The following is a 23,473-nucleotide window of genomic DNA, read 5'->3' on the forward strand; positions in this document are numbered from 1 at the left end:
CTAATTCGAAAGCCAATCGTGGTCCAAGATGCAATTGACACAAGTGTGGTTTTGGAAATACTAAGAGTGGACTTTACACAGACGAGGGAGACATCTTGTGTCCGGTAGTGAAATTAACATGATTTACATGTTCATAGATTCTGAATTTGTCAATGAGATAATGGAGGATTTTTATTTGTGGAAAAAACCTCAGACACTAGCTATTATCTAAAGTATTGTGTTTTTCCACATCTTAAAACATTGGGAGACGTTCCGCAGTATAAGTCTTATTTAAGTCTATTTTTATATCTGTTTTTATGTTGCGTGCAAAAAAAAAAAACTTACACCATAACTAGTTATTTCTTTATTTTTTGTGAATATTAACAGCTTTCCTACATTTTTGTACAATCGACACTGAACTTAGAATAGAACTGACAAAGATATTTAAAGCAATTCATGCAAGAAAAATGCTACTTTGCAATGACTAGCAGCAGCAACATGTTTTATGAAATAGGTTTAGAATTCAGATAGGAAACTGTCAATACAAAATCATACAAAAACAAGTAAGCACAGAGGTTTAAGGCATTTGTTTGTTGGGAAATACATCATACATGTTGCAGGAACACGCTCTGCACACGTCTGACATCTGCATTCTTTATCAACAAGTGACGCCCAACAAACATGAGCAGATGTTTAATCCTGAGATGTGAGTTGTTCAGGCTTAGCTTTTGACTGTCAAATATAATTAGCTGATATCTCAAATCACAACTGCATCATTTACAGTAAAATACAAAGAGGTTTCAATACAAACACAGAAAAACCTTAATACATCTTAAGCTAAAGAGGATAAAAAGTGATTCTGTATCTAAAAAACGGTCCCTTGACAAAGAAGCCATTTATAGAATAAAATGTACTTGAATAACTGTCTGAACTAACACTGCTCAATAGTCGTTATGAGTCAATGAATAGTGCAAAATAAGAAATCAGGTGTTGCAAATAAATTGATAAGTAACTCCAAATACAAAAGCTTCAGGCCAGAGAGCAGAAGCAGATCAATCAGGTAATTGCACTGCAACCCATTTAAATATATGATGTATTATTTATATTAACAGGAACACTTGGTAACCAGAGAGTATGAACCAGTTACTAAAAGTCCCTCACTGAAATCATCACTCACATGTATCCCAACCAGGGCCCAAGAAGTTCTTCTCCTTTCTGTCTATCTCTGTTATGGCGGTTATAATTGTTTATGCCTAATATGTGGAGACACCAATAATGTGAAATCTGAAAACAGAAATATAGGCCATTTATTATCCATGTGTAACACAAGGAGGAGTAAAGTCGACACATGATCGACCTCAACTCACGCACATAAACTGATTGTAAAGAGATTTTCTTTGTGGAGTCTTTTCTCTTGGTAGAAATCTTCTAATTGGTCCCGCAGCAAGTTAGAAATACATTTGGAAGATGAGATACACGAGCCTGCAGCTGCTGTCACCAAGTTACTAACACAGGGCGGACTGATACCCACACTTCTGATTGTTACACTATCACAGCAGTATGATGGAGGTACTTGGTTAAGAGACTTTTTCTAAACTACCTCTCATAACAATCTCATAGCCCAGCTATAGATCAGTGGAGCTTAACATTATGTAGCTACCAATTAAAAAAAAAGTAAAGTTGTAAGTCTACAGTTAAATGACAGAAAAAGGATATGTGATGTATAAGATATATCTCTAAAATGATAAGAATTTTTTAAGCACAAACATTTTTAAAACTGACAAATATTTTCTTTTCTAAACAGTCGGGTCCTTGATCTTGTATTCTAATCAGAAGAATCACATGCAGAACATTTAATCAATGATATCACAGCCAACTCTTTAAAGGGTAATTACCCCTAATGTCACATATTCAACACCACAAACTATTGGCACATACAGAGATTATTCTTTTTCAGTCAGAAGACCTTACACGGGGAATGATAAAAGCTGCACTTACAATCTTTTTGCTCTTTGCTGTTATTTCCCCACTAAAGATATGGCACAGGAATGTTTTATCCGCACAAAAAGCTGATTTTAAGCAAAATGTTGCATCCTAATATAGGAGTCCATTCAGCAATAAAAGATAATAGTGTTTTCAACCCAAAGACAGGAGCCCTTGTATATGGATGCTCTCGGTCCATTTGTGGCTCGAAGCTTGAGCCTACAGTCACTCAGACAACGCTTCATGCTTGTCTGTCATCAAGGACATTTCTGACTGCGGCTCTGTGATGAAACTGGCACTCAGCTCGCGTTTGACCCTGTTCACCTCGTAGGTATGCAGTTCCTCTTGAATCCGGTAGCGTTCTTCTTTAAACCGAGCCTTCACGCCTGAAGGGATGTCGGGGATCATCCACGCCACGAAGAACTTCACCACAAACACAACGTGCTGCAGAGCGAGAATAATCATATGGTCAAGATGTAGTCCTTTAATTCTGAGCATTTATTCTTTGAGCAAGGAGTGGGAAGAAGCGCCGTTGTCTTACCTCCATGATAATAATGAAGGCCATTTTGGCTGCCAGGATGTGCCAGAACTGCATGGTGTGAGTGTACTCCTTCTGGTGGCCTGGAGGGTAACGGTAGTCACGGTATCTGTACAAAACGATGTCATACAGTCAGTCATGTTTCATCAATGTAATCATGACACAAAATGTGCTGATACCAGCACACATCAGTTAATGCTATAGAAACGTTCCAGAACGCTCACACAACGTCAACACTTATTCTTGAATTAAAGCAAAATGTATTAATTCAGATGATACTTCTTTAACAATGACTCATTTTATCCACTCAGGGGCAGTACAACAAGCTGTAAACACAACACTGATATATCATAACCCTATAAAGTTGATATGGCTAACATGTATGGCAAACTATTTTCTTTTTCTCTACTAACTCCTGAGGCAAATATCTGGCTCTCTAGCATGTAAATGCTCCACTATATTTACCAGCTAGTCTCTAAATGTGTCTGTCTGTTTGTTCACCATAGTGTACAGAGTGTTTATCAGATCGTTCTTTGCTGGAAACAGCTGCCTTTTGCGGCTGGAAACGATGCTATTAGATTTGAACAGTTGTTAATATAAAAATGAATGATTAGTGCAACTTTAAAGCTCCTCAAAAATGTCAAAGATGAATGCATAAGCTAAATCCAGAGGCACAACAAGCTCTTCATGCTCTAATACCTGCAGGTGGTGGAGTTATCAAACCAGTCGCCTCGCTCCTCGGGCATGTTGCGCTCAGGTATCTGAGATATGTTGTATATTGACAGGCTGTTGTTAACATATCCCCTCATGCTGTCATCTTTACCGTAGGCATACAGGAAGACCATACGGGGGATCATGTCAGAGGTGAACGCCATTATGAAAGCCTGAGACAGAAGAAAGCACAAAAGGCTTTCAATGAAATGTTTGAGTCTGCAGTGAAATTGCTGCAAATAAATATTATGTCCTTCTGACAGCCTGTTAAATGTTTATCATACGTGCAAATACAGAAACAAGCACAGATTAGACAAATAAACATATTCCTGCACTACACATATAACACTCACGTTGGTAACAACAGACAAAATGGCCACTCCGTTGAGGATTTCCTGCCACGCTCCGATGTTTCGGGCCTTGGACGCTATTGGTCTCCTGAACTGGGTGGTGAACTTCCAGGCGTCCACCCTGATCTCCAGGATGTTGTTGAACAGAGCCAGCAGCGGAGCCAAAGGGAAAGAGGCCACAAACAATGTGATGAAACCAAACTGGATCACTGAAAAGAGAGAGAGCAGACAGAGAGACTTAGTGATAGTTAGTGGGAGTGGAAGACAATACATGTAATACAGGGATAGAAGACAAGACAGCATCCATATATATCGTACAGCAATTTATCTTGCTCTCCTGTCCAGATATGATCTTTGTATTGCAAACAAGGTGAGTGAAGTATCTCACCCATCTCCAAGTACTCATAAAACAATCCCAGCTGGCTGAAGTTCAGCAGGACGTGGTCCTGCTCCCAACGGCTGTAATGGTTCTCATGATGGTGCCGTCCCTTTCTGCTACTCCACCAGTTACGTATCAACCTGTCAAGAAGAAGAATCAGATGTCAAATTGCGGAGATCTGACGTCGAGACTTTCACAAAGCCAACAAGTAATTTACAGAGAGACGTTCCTTGATCATCACAGTGACGACAGTATTTATAGCTGCAGTCCTATAGTCATTTTTAAAAGTTTGCGCGCGCAATGTGATGTGATGTGATGTGAACAAGTTATTTAAAAGTATGCATACAAGTTTGCAACAACTACTATTAGCTTTCGGGTTACCATTTGTTTTAGGCATACATGTACCTGATGTACTGTAATTTGTTGCTTTTGACAAGTACTGACAGTGTATAACACTCTGGACTGAGTTGGGCTGATAATGTCTTCTTCTAAACTTTAGAAGCTTTTTCGTGTCAATACGTAAATGTAAATCCTCCGCGTGAGCATATAACTGATCAGGGTCAGTCGTGATCTTTATAATTATTGTGTTTGTGGGGTGGAGAAGCCAAACTTTCATTGTGTGACATTCAAAAGTAGAAGATTAAATGTTATCAACTGAGTTCTCTCCATTTTGAAGAGGATGTGAGCATCTGAAGCAAGCTGCAGAGTAGGAAATGAAATCTACTTGATGATAATTTGTGCACACAACATATTAATCTTTTAAATCCACAAGATGCAAATTGCAATTGAAAATCTTAATTGAAAATGATTATCTTGTTATGGTGGCTTATTGAGATGAATAAGTAAGAGGTGAAAGACTGGGTGGACTCACGGCAGCAGAGCTTCCTGAATGTTCCCCCAGAGTTGTTTTCCTGACATTACAATCACCAGCTGTGTGGTCAGCTCAATCAGACACCCTCCAGGGTCACACTATGACAGCAAGACATTTTTAGTTTACATAACATACTTTCATTTGATGCACTTCCTGTTGGCAGCACCAGATTATGAAGCTGTCCTCACTGGTAGAAGAATGTGGGAAAATGTTACAGCATGAACCTTCCCTCTTCTATGAGGATGTTTACTTAAAAGAAATACATAACTTCAATCATTATTGTATTAAGGGCAAGAAAACTCACCTCCTCATTCCTCAAGTTGCTCCATTTGCCAAACATATATGTGTAGTCACCAGGAAAACCAACAAATTTCCCCTTGAAGAAGGCCACGTAGAAGCACGATGAGTAGTAGTTGACAAACTGGAAGAGGAACATCTTCATGGTCAGCCTGTTCTCATACTCAACGTGGGTCTTTGGGATTTCTGCAGGAAGCAAACACCAGATAGTAAATCAGTGTAAGATCATAGATCATATGTTCATAGTGTCAAAGATGACTCTATTGTCCTTAGACTCTGTCTTTCTTTGATTAAGTGAATATCAGATTAAACCTCTTTACCCATATCAGTGATCCAAACGGCCACCCTCTCGTAGAAAAAGTTGAGGATCATGATGATGACAAAGTTGATGCAGGAGGCGGTGACAGACGTTGCTAGCTGTGGAGTGATGAATCTGCCCACCAACTGGATCTTCCTCAAGGGGTCTTTGATGATACTTGCAAAAGCAGCATACACAGCCAGCCTGTATGCTATGACCCCGATAATACAGGCCACTATCAGAGAAATCTGTGGGAGCACACACGTGTAAAGCTGAGTATGTGACGATGCTGGTAAAAAATACTCACTAGGTATTGTTGTAAAAAGCCTACATGTGCATACACAAACACACAGGACTGAGATAAATATTCAGTTACCCAGAATATAACAGTGGCAGCCGAGAGGCAGAAGCGGGCACACTTGCTGGTGGCAGGAAGATACGGCTCCATTTTCTGAAACATTATTATAATTTATTCTTTAAGACGTGTAGCTACGATGCAATTTTTGCAAACCACAGAGTACATAATATTTGTTGTGTTTATTTCCATGTTTCGAAGCACCTCAGTGATCTTGTTGAGTCTCTCCTTAGTGCATTGGATCTCAAACTCAGGCCGGGTTTGAAGCTCCTGCTGTTCCTCCTCAAAATCCACCAAGTGCCACTCGTACTCCAGCCGGGCTTGACGTCGCTTCCAGAACTCCAAAAACAGAGTTGCTGCCAAGTAGATTTGAAGAAAGGAAGCAAAAAGTTGTAAAATCTTAGCTTGGAATTCATCTTTAACAAAATGTTGCTGTATGATGAGAAGTCTGATGCTGTGCAGGTGTGTCCATCCATTTCTTTGGGCAGATCTTTTATGACCTGAATAATGTTACACTGACTGAAAACAGACAATGCCTGTGTTGAGTTTTAGGAGTGTAATGCGTTTCAGCTGTGCTAGAACACTTCTTGGCTTGCTGCTCATGAGGCCAGCTTTTCATTTTGGCGCTATTTGCCTTCATTGCGCTGGACGTGCTTTCTGACTGCTTCGTACATAACAACATAATTGTGCTGGCATCTTGTTTTGGGCTCGAGCAGTACAGATTAAGGTTTATCCTTCGGTGTGAAAAGGCTTTAATTGTGAAAATCTGTCTCACAGGAGGGGGAATAAACTGGGTCTCCAACACAGGTCAAACGCAGTAAGAGCAGCATCGACTGACACTTACCCCAAATCCCCATGAATATGGCAAAGAACACCGTTCCCTCGTTGTCAAACAGATGGGATTGCTGGAAGAGAGATTATGAAAAAAAGAAGTTCCTCAGAGACGTGCAGGCCACGCACATGGTGACATACTGCTGACACAGCAGGATACAATTAACTGCAGGTATTGGAAGACGTCTCACACACTTATGTGATTAATAGAAAATTATAGTTTGTAATATGTGCTTTCAGGTTTTACAATGGTGTCTAATGAACATATGAAGTGTGATGTTTTACCCAGGACGAGAGACACGTAGAGTTGAGCTTCCAGAAAGGACACTTTTTATCACAAAGCGGACACATCACGATACTACCTCCGATATTGGCGTCACATATTTCGTGGCTAAAAGGAGAAAACAAAGAGACTTGAACAAATTATAACAATTACAACAATCTAGCATCTAATTTTGAACAGGCCATCATTTTATTTGAATATAAAAGTCTATCTATCAATCTCTAAGGCATAAGAGTTCATATATGATATGGCCAAAAGTATGTGGATCCCTCTGTCCGCATACTTTTGTGTACTTTTGGTTGGAGGCTGCTTTTCCAAGTTGGTGCTGGACGCTACAGTTCCAATAAATCTTAATGCAACAGCATACAATGTTATTCAAAGGAATACTTATCCCACAAAATGACCATTTGTATATCGATTACTCACCCCGTGTTGCCTTGTATTCTTAAAGAAAACTTAGTTTTTCCTGCTGCCCCAATGGGGAACAGCGAATCAACAAACTGAGAAAAATCTTGATAAAATAATGAAGTACATGGGATCTGTGTTTAACAACAGAAAAACTATATCAAAACAGCCGTTAATCCAAGTCTTATGTATCCAATCTTATGGTAAGTACTTCCCAAACACATGCATCTCTGCTAAAACCTTACTATCTAAAACACTTGTGTATGTGTTTGGGATCTAGTGAGCGTACGACTGAATAAATGAGACTTGGATTATACTGCACAAATCTTGATATACCTTTGATGCAGTTCAATATGCATTTACTTCAATTCATCAAGAATTTTCTCTGTTTTTTGATTGTTCGATCACCAAACAAAGTTTCCTTCACACATTCAAGGTAACTCAGGAGGTCCATAAAGACATGGTTTTCCTAAGCCAGTCCTTATAGTCTAACATCAGTGGACATTCATTAAAGCTCGCGTGGCTGAATGGGAGCAAACATGCATTCAGGTTCCACAGTCTTGCGGAAAGTCTTTCCAAAAGAGAGGAGGCAGTTAAAGCAGCAGATTAAAGTTTGTTAAATGGTCAAAATTGACATTTGGGTGTATTTGGATGTCGATATATTTTGGGCCATTTGGTTATCAGCTCCCTGACACCCTCTGGTGGTACAAACCTTGACATGTTGTCGTCATAACTGAGCACTCCATAGGTGAAACATATAACGCCCATGACGGCTGCAAAGAACAGCATCTCAGTGTAGAAGCCCAGCCAGGCAAAGTAGATCCCAATCTTCTCCCCATAGTACTTCCTACAACGAAATATAGCACGTTTAACTTTCTGGTTTTTAACTTTCAAAAGTTTTCACTAAACATTTGCTTCAGTAACATTTGTTCTTGTGTGAAAACAAAGGGTGACAGCATTCAGGTGTTGCTTGTTTACCTGATGAGGTTGAGCGGCTGCTCTTTGTAAAAGCAAAGGAACCTGGCCCAGTGCTTGTACAAGTTGTTGCGCTCACTCTCACACTCAGTGTTTCTTGCCGTTTTCCAGTATCGACACTGAAAGGAAAAAGAAACAATGCAATATGGGGCTGTTGAGCAAAATAACCTTTTTTTAAAGTTAAAGAAAAAAGTTCTCTGCAAAAAAGAGAATGAGCGTGTTTCTGAAAATGTTGAATTATTCCTTATATTCCTTCTATTAATATGAACATTTAGAACGGTTTCATCAAATTTTTGTTGAAGTAAAAAAGAAAAAAAAAAAACTTTAAAATATATATATATCACATTATTCTGAAGCCATGCTGATTTAAATATAATTGCTCTGGAACTGGGAAATAGACAAAGATATACATGATACACATACAAATATACTTGAAATAAAAGTCCTGCATTCAATGTTTTGCAAACCAATTTACTACTACCACATGTTTACAGTAGCAGTAGTAGTGGTAGTAGTAGTAAAAGTAGCATTACTCCTTCTACAGAACTGCTCCTGTCTGTGTGTTTAATTATCATGTGTTAAATATATGAAGCAATGTAATGTTGTAGGAAGCTTTACTTTGAAGTACTTAATATGGAATTGGGTTACTTATACTGATATGCATAACATCATACATCTTGCATGTTGAGTCTTAACCTAGATTAATATAGTAGCTGGTCACAGTTTTATCCCGGTGTGATGAAGTAGAAGTAAGACGGCTCATGAAATGGAAGCGCTAAAGTAGATGACCATCGATATTTTTGACCTCTACATGTTCATGTCCTTTCTTCCCCGTGTCTTACATCATGTAGTGGAAAGGCTGTTGTATACGTCCCATTGCTGAGCAGTCGCTTGATTCCCGTCTTGTCTTTCTCTGTCTGACCCTCTTTGTAGTACGGGCGACGAGACAGGATGTAGTACACCTTACAACAAGGACAAGGTTTAGCAAGAGATTAAAGGATTTGGATTTGTAGAAACTTCTTAGCTAAATGCATTTTGCACTTTCCTTCATTGTTGCGCAAGCACGTTCAAACACTGTGGAGTAAATGCTAGAACAATTCCCCAAGGGTCAGTCTGTACAGAATATCTGTGAGAGTTAAACTGATTAATTATTCATAAATACTAAAATCTTAGACCTAGGAGATATTTACAGTGTAAAAAAGTGTATTCTGATTTTAGAAAAATAATTACTCACAATTCTGTTTCTCGTGGAAGGCGGGAAGACAGTATCTTTGTTAGGGATAAGGAAGAAGTCGGTCTTGCTATTTTCGAAGGGGTAGGTGAAGTAGTCAGGTTGTGGATGCATAATGGGCTCTGGCAAGCGGAAAGGTCGTGAGAGCCACTCCAGTGGGACATCCTCATCGTGGGGGAAATCACTCTTTTTGAAGGGAACTTTGACCTTTAAGATCTCAGCATATCTGGCCAGTACACTCCACGGCGCATGAATCTTCAAGAAATATGTCTTTTGGTCTTTGGAGTCCTGATAAAGGAGAGATGGAGGAGAAGAAAACATACATATTATTTTATACATAATTTCCTTCCAGTACTTGGATGGATGGCAGTATAACGTGAGCAATCCCTTTAAGACTTTTCCTGGAGAATGGGGTGTGCCTCAGCAAACTATCCACTAGGTGGTGCAGGTACTCTGTGGTTTCATTTCTTACCGATTTGTCCTCCGTTTCCAGCTCCAGTCCTTCCTTCTTAAGGTTGGCCTCAAAGGCCCTCCGCCTCTCCTGTGGATAAACACACACACACCACAGGCATGAGAGCCACTCGCACTCTTAAAGTCTTTGCATGTTGTTTACCTTCATATATACGAAATTTCTGCAAAAACATGCTTTTATAAAGATACTGTTATAACTTCCAAATGGATTCATGGGACAATTTAATGGCCCTATCAATGGACACTGGAGGGGGCAAACTCTCCATCACTGACCTAGATTAAGTGAGGGACAGTGGTACAAATTTGAATGGGGAAAAAAAATGTTGTGACGACTGGCCACACAACAACACAATGATAATAGAACACCTATACCACATTTAATACATAAAGTGTTTTGGAAAATTACACAAAAACACTTACATATACACTTATTTAACTTCAATTAAACGGGGGGGGGGAAGCAATGCAACAGACTACTTGAGGTTAGTCTGTATCCTTGAGGTTAAAAAGGGGAGCCTTAAAATGTATCTTTCTTCTTAAAGAAATTGTCAGCATTTGAATGTCGGCTGTTTAAGCAATTCCTCCGTTTTGATCCATGTAAACAAAGTGCTTCCTTTTCAGAGATACAAACTAAATGTTTCTACCGATGAGCTCAGTGTGATCTTTGGCACTGTGCTTGTTCTGTGCAGCTTTCAGGTGTGGATGTGAAAACAGCCTTCCTCAAAAACTGAGTGTTGCTCTTAGTGAATTCTCCCTGGATAAATAAAGGTTGAAAATGTGGCACTTAGATTGAGGAGGTCATTCAAGGATTCAGAATGCTGTTTGGTGATGATGAAGTAGCCATAACACGCTTCAAAATATGACGATTTTGAATAGTCCTCTGCCTTACATGCATGTAGGTGGATAGCTTATGCAGCGAGCAAAACACACTTCCAATAAAGGTTAAAGACAATTAGTTGCCCTTTACTGGAAGCAACTGTGAAAAGTGTAAAGGACAACAAATTCAATCCAAGTGATTACAAATAAGAAAACATTGAGATTCCATGAATGAAAAAGAATTCGTACAGTAAACTGTTAAATGCCAATGCTAGGAATAAACAGTATATTACATATGAAGGGTTAAGAAGTACAATACAGTAATTAATCTAATAAACATAAGCAAAAGTCCACAAAAGTAAGCATTTGGCAAGACAGTATTTCTAGCAATAGTTACTTAAAATTAGGGATATCCCAATCAAGTTCTTTTAATCATGATCCAAGTCCTTTAATATCGGGTATCCGCAAATACCATAATTATTATAATTGATTACTAAATGTTGATTAAATATGTACCCGACACATTGAAATAACAGGTGTAGGCCCACCTTGTTTTGTTACAAGCTAATTGACACGAATACTGAGAGCCACAAATGTTGTGTGTCTATGCAAAATGTATAATCTGAATCCCATTTCCTCTTAGCAGTACCACATATTCCTGTTCTGGATATAAAAATTGCGTAACGACAACAGTGTCACAGTTAGTCACATGCTGTAAAATGCTGAGAAGTCAACTGACGACAACTTGTCACTTTTCTGTTCCACTTACCTGTTTCTTTTCTCCATCTTTGTCATCTACATAGGACAACACGAAGTCTATCCTCCGAACTCCGTCCCTGAAGAACACGGTGTCTTTGTTCGGTTGTAGCTTGTCAGTCTGAAGGAGAAACAAACAAACAAAATGTAACGCTCAGCTTTCTCACAGAGTAGGAAGTGAAAGCTAACAGACATGCAATATACTGGAACAACAGATACTGACACAGCAAGACATTAAATCATAATCTTGAGGAGAGACATGAAGGGCTCAGACTTTAACACTGATAGATAGATATACAGTATTATATATATAGAGAGAAGCACATTGTGTCCCAGAAATATACACGTAATTTAGGTTATAGGCTACTGACTCCGGGAGTAGTTGTATTGAAAAGTATTTAAAGATAATGTTGTTTCCTTTGGAGAAAGGTTTAGAGGAAGGCCACAATGGCTGCAGAAAAAACATATAAAACAGGAAACTTTGGACACAGTACAATCACAGTCTGTCATTATACAAAAGTAGTTGATGGTGGAGGAGAAACATGCTCTGCATGTTCTTCATCAACTTTTGTATTTCACTCATTGTCTTACTCCAAATTTGTTTTTTGACACTAATAACATTAATGGTCATTCTTTAACAATACTCTTAATACGGATAAAAGATTAAGTGATCGATGGTTTGTGATGTACTGTAATCAGTGTCTACAATATACAGTATGTGTCTTTGTATGTGTTAATAATATGTATTTCATAACCTTTAAATAACCTGGAAAAAGAATCGACTTAAAACTTTCAGTTGAATGGACCGATTCTACCTTTGTTTAATTCTTGTACAGCTTTACCTTTACCATACATTTTAATTCATGAAAATGGTGAAAGAAAATGTAACCTGTGTTTGTAGAAAGAATATCATATTTTTTTAATTTGAACTGAGTTTTGTTTGATGACAAGAATCTACTGATGTATATGTCAAACTTTATTGGAAATGTGAAAGCTCATGTATCCTGAAAAATGTTGGTTTGTTTATTCATATTCATGCTTCACTTTAACATGACATTGAAAGAAAATCCACTTTCAATTTTCCAGTCAGATATGAAGTCAGTGTTTGCAGCTCAGAAAAGACGGCGTGGGGCAGCCAGTGTGTGCAGTAGTTTACTGAGCCCCACCCAGCTTGTTTATCAGAACCTCACATCCACTAAAAGACCTACAGGGGCGTGACGGCCGCTCGTTGCAGTGGTATTTAATCATGCTCTGACCTAATGAGAACATTGAAAAAAAGAAGTGTTTGATAGATTACCACTGACCCAATCATGCACTGAATCCGAGAGTCATACATCACAGAAACATATTATAATCAGTGCTGTGAATTACGATTGATAAACCATCTGCTTGTTGTCCTCACTGTATCACTGAAAACACAACAGACTGGCTCCTGTTTGAGCAGCGACAGTGTATTTCTGTCTCGCCGAGGAGAAAGGAGAGTGGCTTTTAGAGACACAGAGGTCTTGTGACTCAGCGCTGAGAGTGGTGAGTTGACAGAAGGTCAGCCATCTAAGCCTATGCAATGACACAAACATAAATATTTACATAAACAGCCTTAAAAAAAAACAACTTACTTGGAGATATAACAAAAGCCACCTCCGCCACCTCTTTTGGGTAATATATATTCACCTTCTTGTGAAAGTTGAGAGTTCAGTACCAGTCTTATACAGTGATTATAAAGCTACAGCTAGCAACTAAATATCTTAGCTTAGCACAAAGACGGGAAACAGGTTGAGTTCTTGTCGTTGACACGAAGTTGCAAGGCAACCAGTGGAGAAAAAAGAAGTCAATATGCCCCAGAAATTAGCCCGTGGTTACCCCGCACAAATAATTGGCATCTTTACACATTTTTGGACAAACTAAATTAACAAGAATTAACAAGATATAACAATTTATTTGGTGAGCTTTAGAGGTGTTGGTATGCTAATGTGTTTATCTTCAGATAGAGCCAGGCAAGCTTCTTCCCCGTTTCCAGTCTTTATGCTAAGCTAAGCTAGCCAGCTTTATATGTACCGTATAGACTTGTAGAGTGTCGATCTAACTCGTTTTAAAAAAGCTAATAAGACTATTTCCCATAACGTCATACTTCTTCCTTCCCATTTGAGAGTCTGTTGAAACACCCACAGATACGATGGTGCTTACCTCTGTATGTCCAGGCAGTGTTGTTCTTTCAGGTAATGAATTGACATCATTTCCACCGTTTTCATCTGCAAAAGAAAGAAGATATATTTAATTAAATGGGTGGTTGTGGCCAAAGGGTGAGAGAAATGGGCTTGTGACCAGAAGATTATTGATTCAACCCCCGTCCAGTAGAAAAATAATTATTGTTGTTTATGTTAGTCATTATTATGTTATAATGAAACTTGATCGTTACTAAAGATTGGGCAGTGCAACAGTCCAAGGATGACTTAAAGATGTCAGTTTTATGTTCAGTGAGTTTGATTGTTACGTTACATATTTTTCTTCTGAACACTTGCATGTGTCTTATAAAGTGTGTGTAGCTTATACACTCGTACAGAATAAAATACCAGAGGCCCAGAGACTGATGGCTGGTTAAACTAAACTACATGTAACAATGTGTTTTCTCCAAAAAAAGTTTCAGTCATGCTTCCTGCAGGAAGCAGGAAGGCACAGTCGTCCTGTCTACGTGTGCCTACACCCAACAAGGGAAAACAATTGCTCCAAAAACAATGTCATTGTTAGAATTTCATCATGATGTGCTTGTTTAAGGGTCCAAGTTAGCCTGACATTATCAACCCTTTAGCAATGGAGAGGGTATTCTTCTCTACTGTCACACCCACATCCAGTAATTTAGCTAAGCTGGGTTAAGCTCTGTTTATATCCACGCAGGATACGTGGTATGCAGGATAATACTAAGGTTCACTCAAAACCAAACTTTCCCTTTAAGAGACATGAGCCGGCCAATAATCGTTATGGCGTCTCAGACAAACTCAATTCAACGAGGGCCAAATAAAAATCCTACAGTCTCTTGGCAACATCAGCAGAGGAGCTGAGAGAAGGATGTGAATCACAAAGGCAGCAGCACACACACACACATATGCTCTCCTCTTCCTCTCTCATAAAATGACACACAACATTCCTGCAGTGCCTCTCTCTCCCTCCACACTGGCAGAGAGAATGTGCTCATGTAGCACTGCTCTGCTCGCTGCCTGCTCCCCTATTATTCCTGGATGGTGGGAAAGCGGCACTTCCTGTGGGGGAGGCTGCAACGTGCGTTGAGGCATCATCGAGGGGGTGGGCCCCGAGGTTGGAGGTTGGCGTGCCAGAAGTCTTACCTCCCCTCAAATGAAACACTTTCAGCACACAAAGGAGCCTTCTCTGATTACACCCAATGATATTACAGACAGCAGTGCGAGCCAATGAGAAAGGGACTGTGGTGGCTCCATGTGGAAGCTCAATGATAAGGCTGGAGAGTCATAGGAAGGAAGGAAAATATGCCATCAGAATCCCGGAAGCATCGTTGACTGTGCATCCAATATTTTATTTAGTCTTAGCAGCTTTGTTTTCTCTTTCCTTTTTTTGACTTTTTTTGGTCTCACTCCAACTGTGCACAGCCAGTTATCAGAGCCTGACTTGAGCAAACAGAAGTAGGGGGCCAGCCGTGTGTAATACACTCCCACCGAGAGACAAATAAATGGAGAAAGGGGTCACACAGAGTAGGCTGCCTTTTGTAGAACTGAGCAACAGCGTTGGACTTAAATACAGAAATGAGCATAAACGTTCAAATAACTACTCAAATCACACAGTCATTGATTCGTGGAAAATTACCTTGCTAACTATGGCTTTTGTTGGCACAAATTAACTAAATTACAACTAAATTACAACTAATTATCTTCTAACACACTTTTCATAAAACCCAATTACCCCTCAGCTGATGTATATTTACAGTAGCTGAGATATTCTTCTATAAACATGTCCACCAGCTGAATGACAATTTAGTGAAAAATATGCCAGCAACCTCTTGTGAGCTCTAAATCAAGTGACACTTTTAACCACAACCTAAGAGGGAACTAGAATCCCAAATGGTCAGCTGCTGCAGAGCATTGCTCACTGATATGAAAGCCATAAGCTAATGCCAAACAAAGCCAAACAAGATGTATCTCTTCTTCTTTGATTTTGATTTGGTATCTTAGTATGAGTAGAGACGTTTTATATCCTTTTATATGGATTCCAACTCATAACATCTTATGAATGAGATGGACAGTGATTTTGTGAACTTCTGTAAAGATGGGGGACTCACAAGAGGCAGGTTATAGAAAGAATGGTCCAAATTGAAGCAGCAGAGGCTGAGATATGCTGACTGGTATAGGTCAAGTTTCACCCTCAGGTCAGGCCTTAAAGAAATCAGTGGCCAGTATATAAGGATAAGAAGTCACTCATATCAATATGTTAGTTTTCAGAGGCATGTGCTGATCATGCAGAGAGAAAAAGGCTTTGTAAGCAAATCCACTATTCCCCAGCCGAATCATGCCGAATCCTAATTCACTAGAACCTGATGAAGTCTCCATTGCCGATGACGGGGATTGCCTCTGAACAAAAAATCCGAGTCTCATGCGTAGCCCCCAGGGGAGACGCACATTTAGTTCTCCACAGTTTCATTTGACATGGCAGCATGTGTAACTGGCAGGAGAGAGCGGCCCTCCTTCAGTGAATCCCAAAGTGAGTCATCAAAACAAATGTTATGAAAGGGAACCTGCATCTCTAAATGTGAACCGACATACGGGGTCTAGTATTTGTCTGACGGTTGTGAGACGATATCTCAGCCACCCACCCACACACACACACACACACACACACACACACACACACACACACACACACACACACAAGCACAATACATAATGCATATTAGTTTATATCAAGAAACTAAGATAAACTTACAATTTAGTTCCGACACTTGGTGGGCTATAAGCACATCTACACCAGCAGTGGTGGAAGGTAATAAAGTAGTTTACTGAAGTACTCAAGGATGCTGCTGAGGTACTTGTACTTTACTTGAATACTTCCATTTTTTTATACTTCTACTCCACTACATTTCAGTAGTTTTATATGACATATAAAGTTATAATTTACTTTAAAGATCAAAGTTGTACATGTATAATATGACCCACTTACAAAATATAGTTGTATATTAAACTACACCTAAGTAGATCAGTAATACAAATCAAACAATATGGGCTGATTAAGCACTCTAACAGGGGCCATTCTGTTGCCTAATGAGTAATTTTACTTAAAATACAATATAAATATATTTTTTTGCAAATACTTTTGTATTTCTGCTTAAGCTTGCTTGAAGCTAAACTTGTTATGGAGTATTTGTATTGTATGGTGTGGCTATCTTTACTTAAGTTAAAGGATGTCACATGTATAGTAGGAGTGGGCGATGTGGATACAATTCTCTGTAATGGTATATGTAACCTAATATTGTGATATATAACTATAATGTTCTTTTTTCTGGGAAGTCAATTACTGTAAGTAACTTTTTATAGACAAAATAACCCGACAGGACTGTATATATATATATATATATATATATATATATATATATGAACACAGGACACAGCAACCTTAGCTACCAGGAGCCAGGCTCAGAAGCTGAGATGGAGGCTGAAAGAGCACACAGACACGCAGACATCTGGATCTGATCAGCAGACAAACCGGAAAGCAGTGCAAAATGAACAGAACAGAAACGGAAGGATGCTCCATTATTGAGGAACGTACGGCATGATGAAAGAGCGAGTGGATTAAAAGAGAGATTGCAGAGGTGATGATGAGAGGACGGACAGACAGGCGTCACATAAAGCCTATGATCTGCCCGTACCTGGGTGCAGGTTTATCCTGAATGCGGTCAACACTGCAAGGCCATCTTTAAAGGACAGACAGATAGACACAGGTTAGTGTTAAACTGTAGGTTCGGAGAGGTGAATATTCATGAATGCAAAGCGTTGAGACGGTCTGATTGACTGCAGATCCATCTAAGAGCCTCCCAATGGAAGACTTACTCTAAGCACTGCAGAGACAATAAACAATATAAAAGCTCAGCAGAACATTTGATCTCTTGTGGCGATCAGACCGGGGCTTCCATCTGTGGCACAGCATCTGAACAAACAGTGATGATAACCTGAAAATGACGCGATGGGTAATAACAAAAACAATTGTTTTTTTACTATGACTCAAGCAGGCTGTGTGGGTGTCTCCTCACTGAAAAAAGGCACCATTAACATTTCTTGTGTAGCTCTCCCACAAGGGTGACACTCAGCTAGACCGCCCTGCTTACTCCTTTCAAACAGATGCACCTCAGATCATTGTTTTGCTTTGCTCTTCAACGAGTAACTAACCGCAACTCTGCATTGTGACGATGTGAACCTTTTCTCAAGGGAAGTGATACAAGTCACAGATTGCCCTACAACTTCCCTTTAGGCATGAGTTTTGTTAGTGCTAGGTGGAAAGCGTGGGGATGTATATGAAATATTGATGTGATGCAGGTTAGTACTCTGGTCTATGGGTCAGAGTCAAAGTAATCCACTCTACACAGTCTCAGACAAGCTGAGTGCCTGTCTCGATGATTAACAACTAGGCAAATGGACATTTGAAATGGTACAGCACAAGACTGAAATATTACATTTCATACCAAAACTTCTGAGTGATAGAGTCCTGATAGTTTAGCAGGCGTGGTGCATACAACGATACAGTGAAACCACAACATCCTGAGCTCAAACCGGGTCTAGATCTGCTACGACAAGACATCCTCTCTATCTCTCTCTCTCCACATTTCCTGTCAAGTCAGCTAACATACAAAAGGAATAATCCATAAACTACTCCAGTCAAATGTGAATTGTGTTGTTAGATTAAGACCAAATAATACAAACTAATGGCACATATAAACCCTATGAATCGTGACAGTAAGGAGTGAAAAATATTGGCAAAGTAACAAAAATATCCTCTTTCCTATTGTAGTATAGTGTGTTTGAATCGTGAGTTGTGTCTTTGTGTTTGCATCAGACTTGTGATGAGAAACACAAATTTCCTTTCTTCATCATCAGGATATTATCGTCCCAAAGGGGAGATTTCCTGACCATCCCCGGAAAGCTTGAGAAGTGCAACACCACAAACTCTTATACAAGAGGTCATGTGCAGCGCAGATAGGATAACGTATTGTCTACATAAGACACAACATAACATAAACATATTTGATGAGGAAAATGCCAAGGAGTACTTGTCAACACAGTTGAGGACACAGAAAATTGCTCTCTTGCTTGCATGACATGCAACCTTTGGCCTGATTGTTTGGTTTTGATATGATGATGATGAAAATGTGTGAGATGGCAACAGGGCAATCCTGTTATTGATATTTATTAAGAAATATTGTACTATGTGATGAATATAGTTCCCACAGGCGCAACTGTTCTGTTAACAGCTCATAAAACATCCTTAAATGGCCCAAGGGAGTGTTTGTTTTCCCTCATCTAAATGTACTCAAAGGGCAGGCAAATGGGCCAAGGCATAGGCGAGTCATGTGGAAGCCATGCTCCAAACTTAGACCACGACATTTGATTTTAATCTAAAAAACCAATGCTTGAAAAAGATCTTTGGGATCTCAAACAAAATAGCCAAAACAATGTCTCTACTGTAGTTGTCCTCTAGTCTGTTGAGAGGAAGTCTCGGTTGCTTTCCTTGTCTTATTTAGTATCGTGCCTCCATCAAAGGGGGTAATTCAATTACGAGGCCTGTTTCCATAGCAACTCTTTGGCTCTGTTTCACCTCTGACTGGAAAAGGACTTCATCTGACATGGCTGCAGAGAGCGGAGAGAGAGCACCTTAATGATCACCTTCAAATATGAGCAGTTACTATTAGGAGCACTTAGTTGTGAATGATTGGCTAACTGTCCCTGATAGATGACAGAAAAACGGTCAACCCGCTACAGATCAGCTTTGAGTCCAATTAAAAGGAATAACTGAATAAAGATGACACCAAGTACCTGCTGTGTCACTGTATGTAATGTGACAGTACACGATCTAGTAGTGTTCAGTAGGACGTCAGTCGTGACTGTCTGTAAATCAGTGTTTGGACAGCTGTGAACGAGGTAATGCACTCACAACACACGTGTATATATATATACCGAGGTGAGGACAGACCCCTTCTTCTTTCACATGTGGCTGAAGGTCTGCCATGATAAGAGCGTGAACAAAGCCTTTGCAGAGCAAGAGGAGTCTATTAACCTGCTGCTAACCCTTGATAAACAGGCACGTGTCTTCATTAACAATTTGCTGATTAACACAATAAAGAGTGTGGGATTGATAAATGGAAAAGGTCTGATTTGGATATCATTATGTCCCCTCAACACATGTTGATTCAATGTGAATGCTGGGGAATAAATTATCTCTATTTTTCAATTCCGTTGATGATCTTTCAGCGACGCAGTGTTATAAATGCTACTGATTTCATCCAGCTGTTCGGTAGACGGTTATCATTCAAGTGAGATACAGGTTGTTTTTCTCCTTTAATAACAGTTAAGCTGACACCTTTTTATCATGTAAAAATATCTTTTAAAAATAACTCTAAAATAAATACTGAGTTGCATTTCTAAATGAAGCCATCAAGCGGACAGAATAATAGTTTCAAGTGGTTGTTTTTTGTGCCTTTCGTACAGTAACCAGTACACTCAAAGCGGATAATAAAACATGTAAGAAGCTTGGCATTACTTGAATTATTTCCCTATATAGCAGACAATCAGTATATTCTGATCGCTTTCATAACAGTGATGTAACTACATCTTAATGTATCAATTGCTTATAAAGTTCCACGGTGCACTTTTAATAATTCTTAAATGGGCATTTGGACTTATTCTGTAATTGATCGACCATTAAGATAAGTAATAAAAACAGTTACATTTCAAGAGTAAAGGCAAACTGTAGTCTCTCATTCTCTGAGCCATCTTCAGTAAAACGCAGTACTGCTCTTATCACGAGCGCACCAGACACGTTTCTGTTGGAAACCATAATGACTCCTGACATGGCACATTTACTGGACTTCAACAGACATCGGAGCTTCAGCTACTGAGGTTTTGAACATGATGAGAGTTTACCTCTGTACATTTAAATACGGAGTTAAAAATGTCAATGAGAGGATACAACACGTTAAAATAGAAATGTTAGTCCCTCAGAGAAGAGACATGGATGATATAAACAGGGATTCAGGACATGAATTGAAGGTGTTAGCACATCTTCTCAAAGCCACTATTTTATTACTGTACATAAGACTAATCTAATCAAGCTTTTGGATTCCTGCATGGTCAATTAGAACTTTTAACAAATTATGTTATGTATCAGTCTTCAACCACAAGTGGCCTTCTCTGTTTGTCAACACTCAATTACCTTTCCATTTAACTGTAGATGTATGATGTATTTTTGCTTATGTAAGTGCAAACTCTCGTTTTTCCTCGTTTTGACACATCTGTTGCTTAAGAACGTCAATGTCATCTTCACTAACTGTCACGCTGTTGGAGCTATGAGAGACATAATGCAGCACTTAACAGACCACAGCCCTCCAATACCAGGACATATGGAGCTTCATGGAAGTGGAAACTATTTATCTTAACTCATTTTCTGTCCTCAGAGATTACTCTACAACAAATAATATCTTATTCCATCACATGTATGAAAGTGGCTTGCTGTTTAGAAAAGAAGCCTGACTATCTCAGAGGAGGCAATCCAATTAGATATGGATTTGTTTACATACATGCTTCATCACTTCTGATCATTTTGCCCGTTTGTCAACTTAAATTAATTTACAATGAAAAAACATGGAGATGAAGATGCTTCTTGGGCTGGGATATTGCCTGAAATCTACCTTTGAGAATGACCTCCCAGTTTTAAGGGTCATTCATGCGATGCAAAGCAAAAAAAAGACTAAATACCCCCCACACAAATACCAAGCATTTCTGTTTCTGATCTGTTTTCCTGCATGGCTTGCCATGGGATCGCTGTTAACTTGCTGTAAAATCTCTCACAAATCAGCCATACAATAAACTCTACTGTGTGCAAAAATGTGTTTTTTTGAATGGTGGGTTTATCGTTCTGCAATACTTCACTGGGATTTGCCAGTAGAGATGACTCCAATTACTCTCTTCCTCTTTCTGTTCATGCATGATAATTGCACACAGCCTCAGTCACGAGAACAGGTGCCAAACTGACACCAAATACACAACTGTGAGAAATATAAACAGCATACCTTAAAATAGTAATTTAATTGAGCTGTGGCCAAAACGCACCCATGCCAAGTAACACAAGTATGTAATTGAGTGCCACTCAGATGTTAAACTGACATGCTTTGCTACATGACATGAGGGTAGCCCATATTTTATTTTAATTACATTATCAGTTCTTTAGGATAAGGATCATCCCACCCAAGCGTCATGTGATGAAGGATTATTTCTTCTAACACCAGGCTAGTGTGTTTCTTTGCCAGAGTCTAGCCATAGCTACTACAGTACAAGCAGTAGAAGTAAGACCGCCTTTTGGACATATATTAAACACTTGACATAAGACAGAAACCTCCTCGTGACCAGTTGTTGAAGGTTAATGAGTGCATCTGTATTTAATTACCTCCAGTCTGTGAATCCGTCACGCTCTGCAGCTCGATCAAAGTTTCTTCCTTCGCCTTTCCCGTTATTCGTCTCATTGCGGCCAGCGGTGTTATTCTAAAGGCTTCACCTTCTCTCAAAAGTGGGGAAAGGCAGTGAGAGGATGAGCGTCGATGACGACATCGGCATCGGCCGACCACACAATGAAAACAATGAGTCCGATTCAGATTATTGGAATATGAATCATATCTAAATTATGACCGATCCTCACAGAAACTGTACCCTGTTGGGCTCCCTGGCGCTACCCGAGAAGACCAGGGACTCATAAAGGGGAGTGGCACGTTTTTTTTTTGTTTTCGTCGGCAAAATGGTGTGTGTGCATGTGTGTATGTGAGAGAGAGAGAGAGAGAGAGAGAGAGAGAGAGAGAGAGAGAGAGAGGAAAGTAAAGAATGTTTAAACCTATTTAGCATATAGAAAGAAAAGCATGTGAGTTGTTAGTCTTGTTGATGTGGTAAGGGTAAAACAGGAGCAGGAGGTCGCCTGAGATCTTTAAATAAAAAAAGGAAAAGTCACACACGAGGAGCTGACAGTGAGTCTTCTATAGCTGGAAGACATCTTGTGGCTATTTCCAATATTGCACACATGCATTTAACATAATAGTTAAATAGCCCACTGTGTGCCAGGAAAGTAAACTATATCATTTTATCATTTTCACAAAGGGAAATTGGTATCACTTAACTAAGTGATACTTTGTAGATTATAATTGGGTTGCCAGGTTTTTAAAAATATTTCATGTTGGTGTTTATCTTTTAGCTGAGCAAGTAAAACAGTTGGTAAAGACAAAACCGCAGGGAGAAACCGCCAAATTAAAATGTATAATGTATTACCCTTTAAGATGACGTATTAATATTTATACCTGCAGACGTGATGACTTATTGAAAAGTGAGAAGCTGATGAGCATTAATGACATAACTATGAATGACTAATCACCAAGGGATTGTTCACAACCTGGCAACCAAAATTGTCCCCATATCAATGGCTTATATGCCTAAGTGATCAAAAAAGCATAGATGATTTATCAACCAATAAAGACATTACAAGCCCCTTTATGAATTGTGGCCGTTTGAGAAAGTGGTAAAGAGAATGAAGTATCTTATCTTGCAGCTTTCCAGGTGTTCACTGCACCAAGAGGTGTGGGAATCGTTTTGTCTCTCCTAAAGTAAAGGGTGATGGTTGCATGAGCCTACGGTGGCGGCAGCATCGGTATCAGGAATCAACGGTGGCGAGTACTCTGATA

General features: G+C 39.3%; 1 protein-coding gene across 2 annotated transcripts; it reads right to left on the reverse strand.

Annotated features, from left to right (window-relative positions):
• Positions 1-330: 330 nt before the first annotated feature.
• On the reverse strand, positions 331-22,492 carry ano5b (anoctamin 5b). Of its 2 annotated transcripts, XM_076110287.1 has the most exons (21): positions 22,198-22,492; positions 17,414-17,458; positions 13,714-13,778; positions 11,543-11,650; positions 9,959-10,027; positions 9,490-9,774; positions 9,098-9,217; positions 8,259-8,374; positions 7,993-8,127; positions 6,878-6,983; positions 6,606-6,666; positions 5,966-6,117; positions 5,783-5,857; positions 5,429-5,654; positions 5,116-5,294; positions 4,812-4,909; positions 3,950-4,080; positions 3,565-3,770; positions 3,200-3,384; positions 2,504-2,609; positions 331-2,406 (listed from the first exon to the last, which is right to left on the reverse strand). In XM_076110287.1, the coding sequence occupies exons 1-21, from the start codon at positions 22,271-22,273 to the stop codon at positions 2,188-2,190; spliced, it is 2,763 nt and encodes a 920-aa protein (XP_075966402.1). In that variant the 5' UTR covers positions 22,274-22,492; the 3' UTR covers positions 331-2,187. The 2 variants fall into 2 exon arrangements, with proteins under 2 accessions (XP_075966402.1, XP_075966403.1); XM_076110288.1 differs by lacking the exon at positions 17,414-17,458.
• Positions 22,493-23,473: the final 981 nt, after the last annotated feature.

The sequence above is a fragment of the Anarhichas minor genome, unplaced genomic scaffold (genome assembly GCF_050575085.1).
Source record: "Anarhichas minor isolate MPS153535 unplaced genomic scaffold, ASM5057508v1 ptg000042l, whole genome shotgun sequence".
Classification (NCBI taxonomy): Eukaryota; Metazoa; Chordata; class Actinopteri; order Perciformes; family Anarhichadidae; genus Anarhichas; species Anarhichas minor.

What these genes read in the sequence shown, in the direction of transcription:
- ano5b (XM_076110287.1), bottom strand. Translation starts at nt 22,273, where the DNA reads ATGAGACGAATAACGGGAAAGGCGAAGGAAGAAACTTTGATCGAGCTG. An exon ending in CAGCCGCTCAACCTCATCAG is followed by an intron (nt 8,128 to 8,258) that starts GTAAACAAGCAA and finishes ATTTCGTTGTAG; the next exon opens with GAAGTACTATGGGGAGAAGA. An exon ending in CATATTCATGGGGATTTGGG is followed by an intron (nt 6,118 to 6,605) that starts GTAAGTGTCAGT and finishes TCTACTTGGCAG; the next exon opens with CAACTCTGTTTTTGGAGTTC.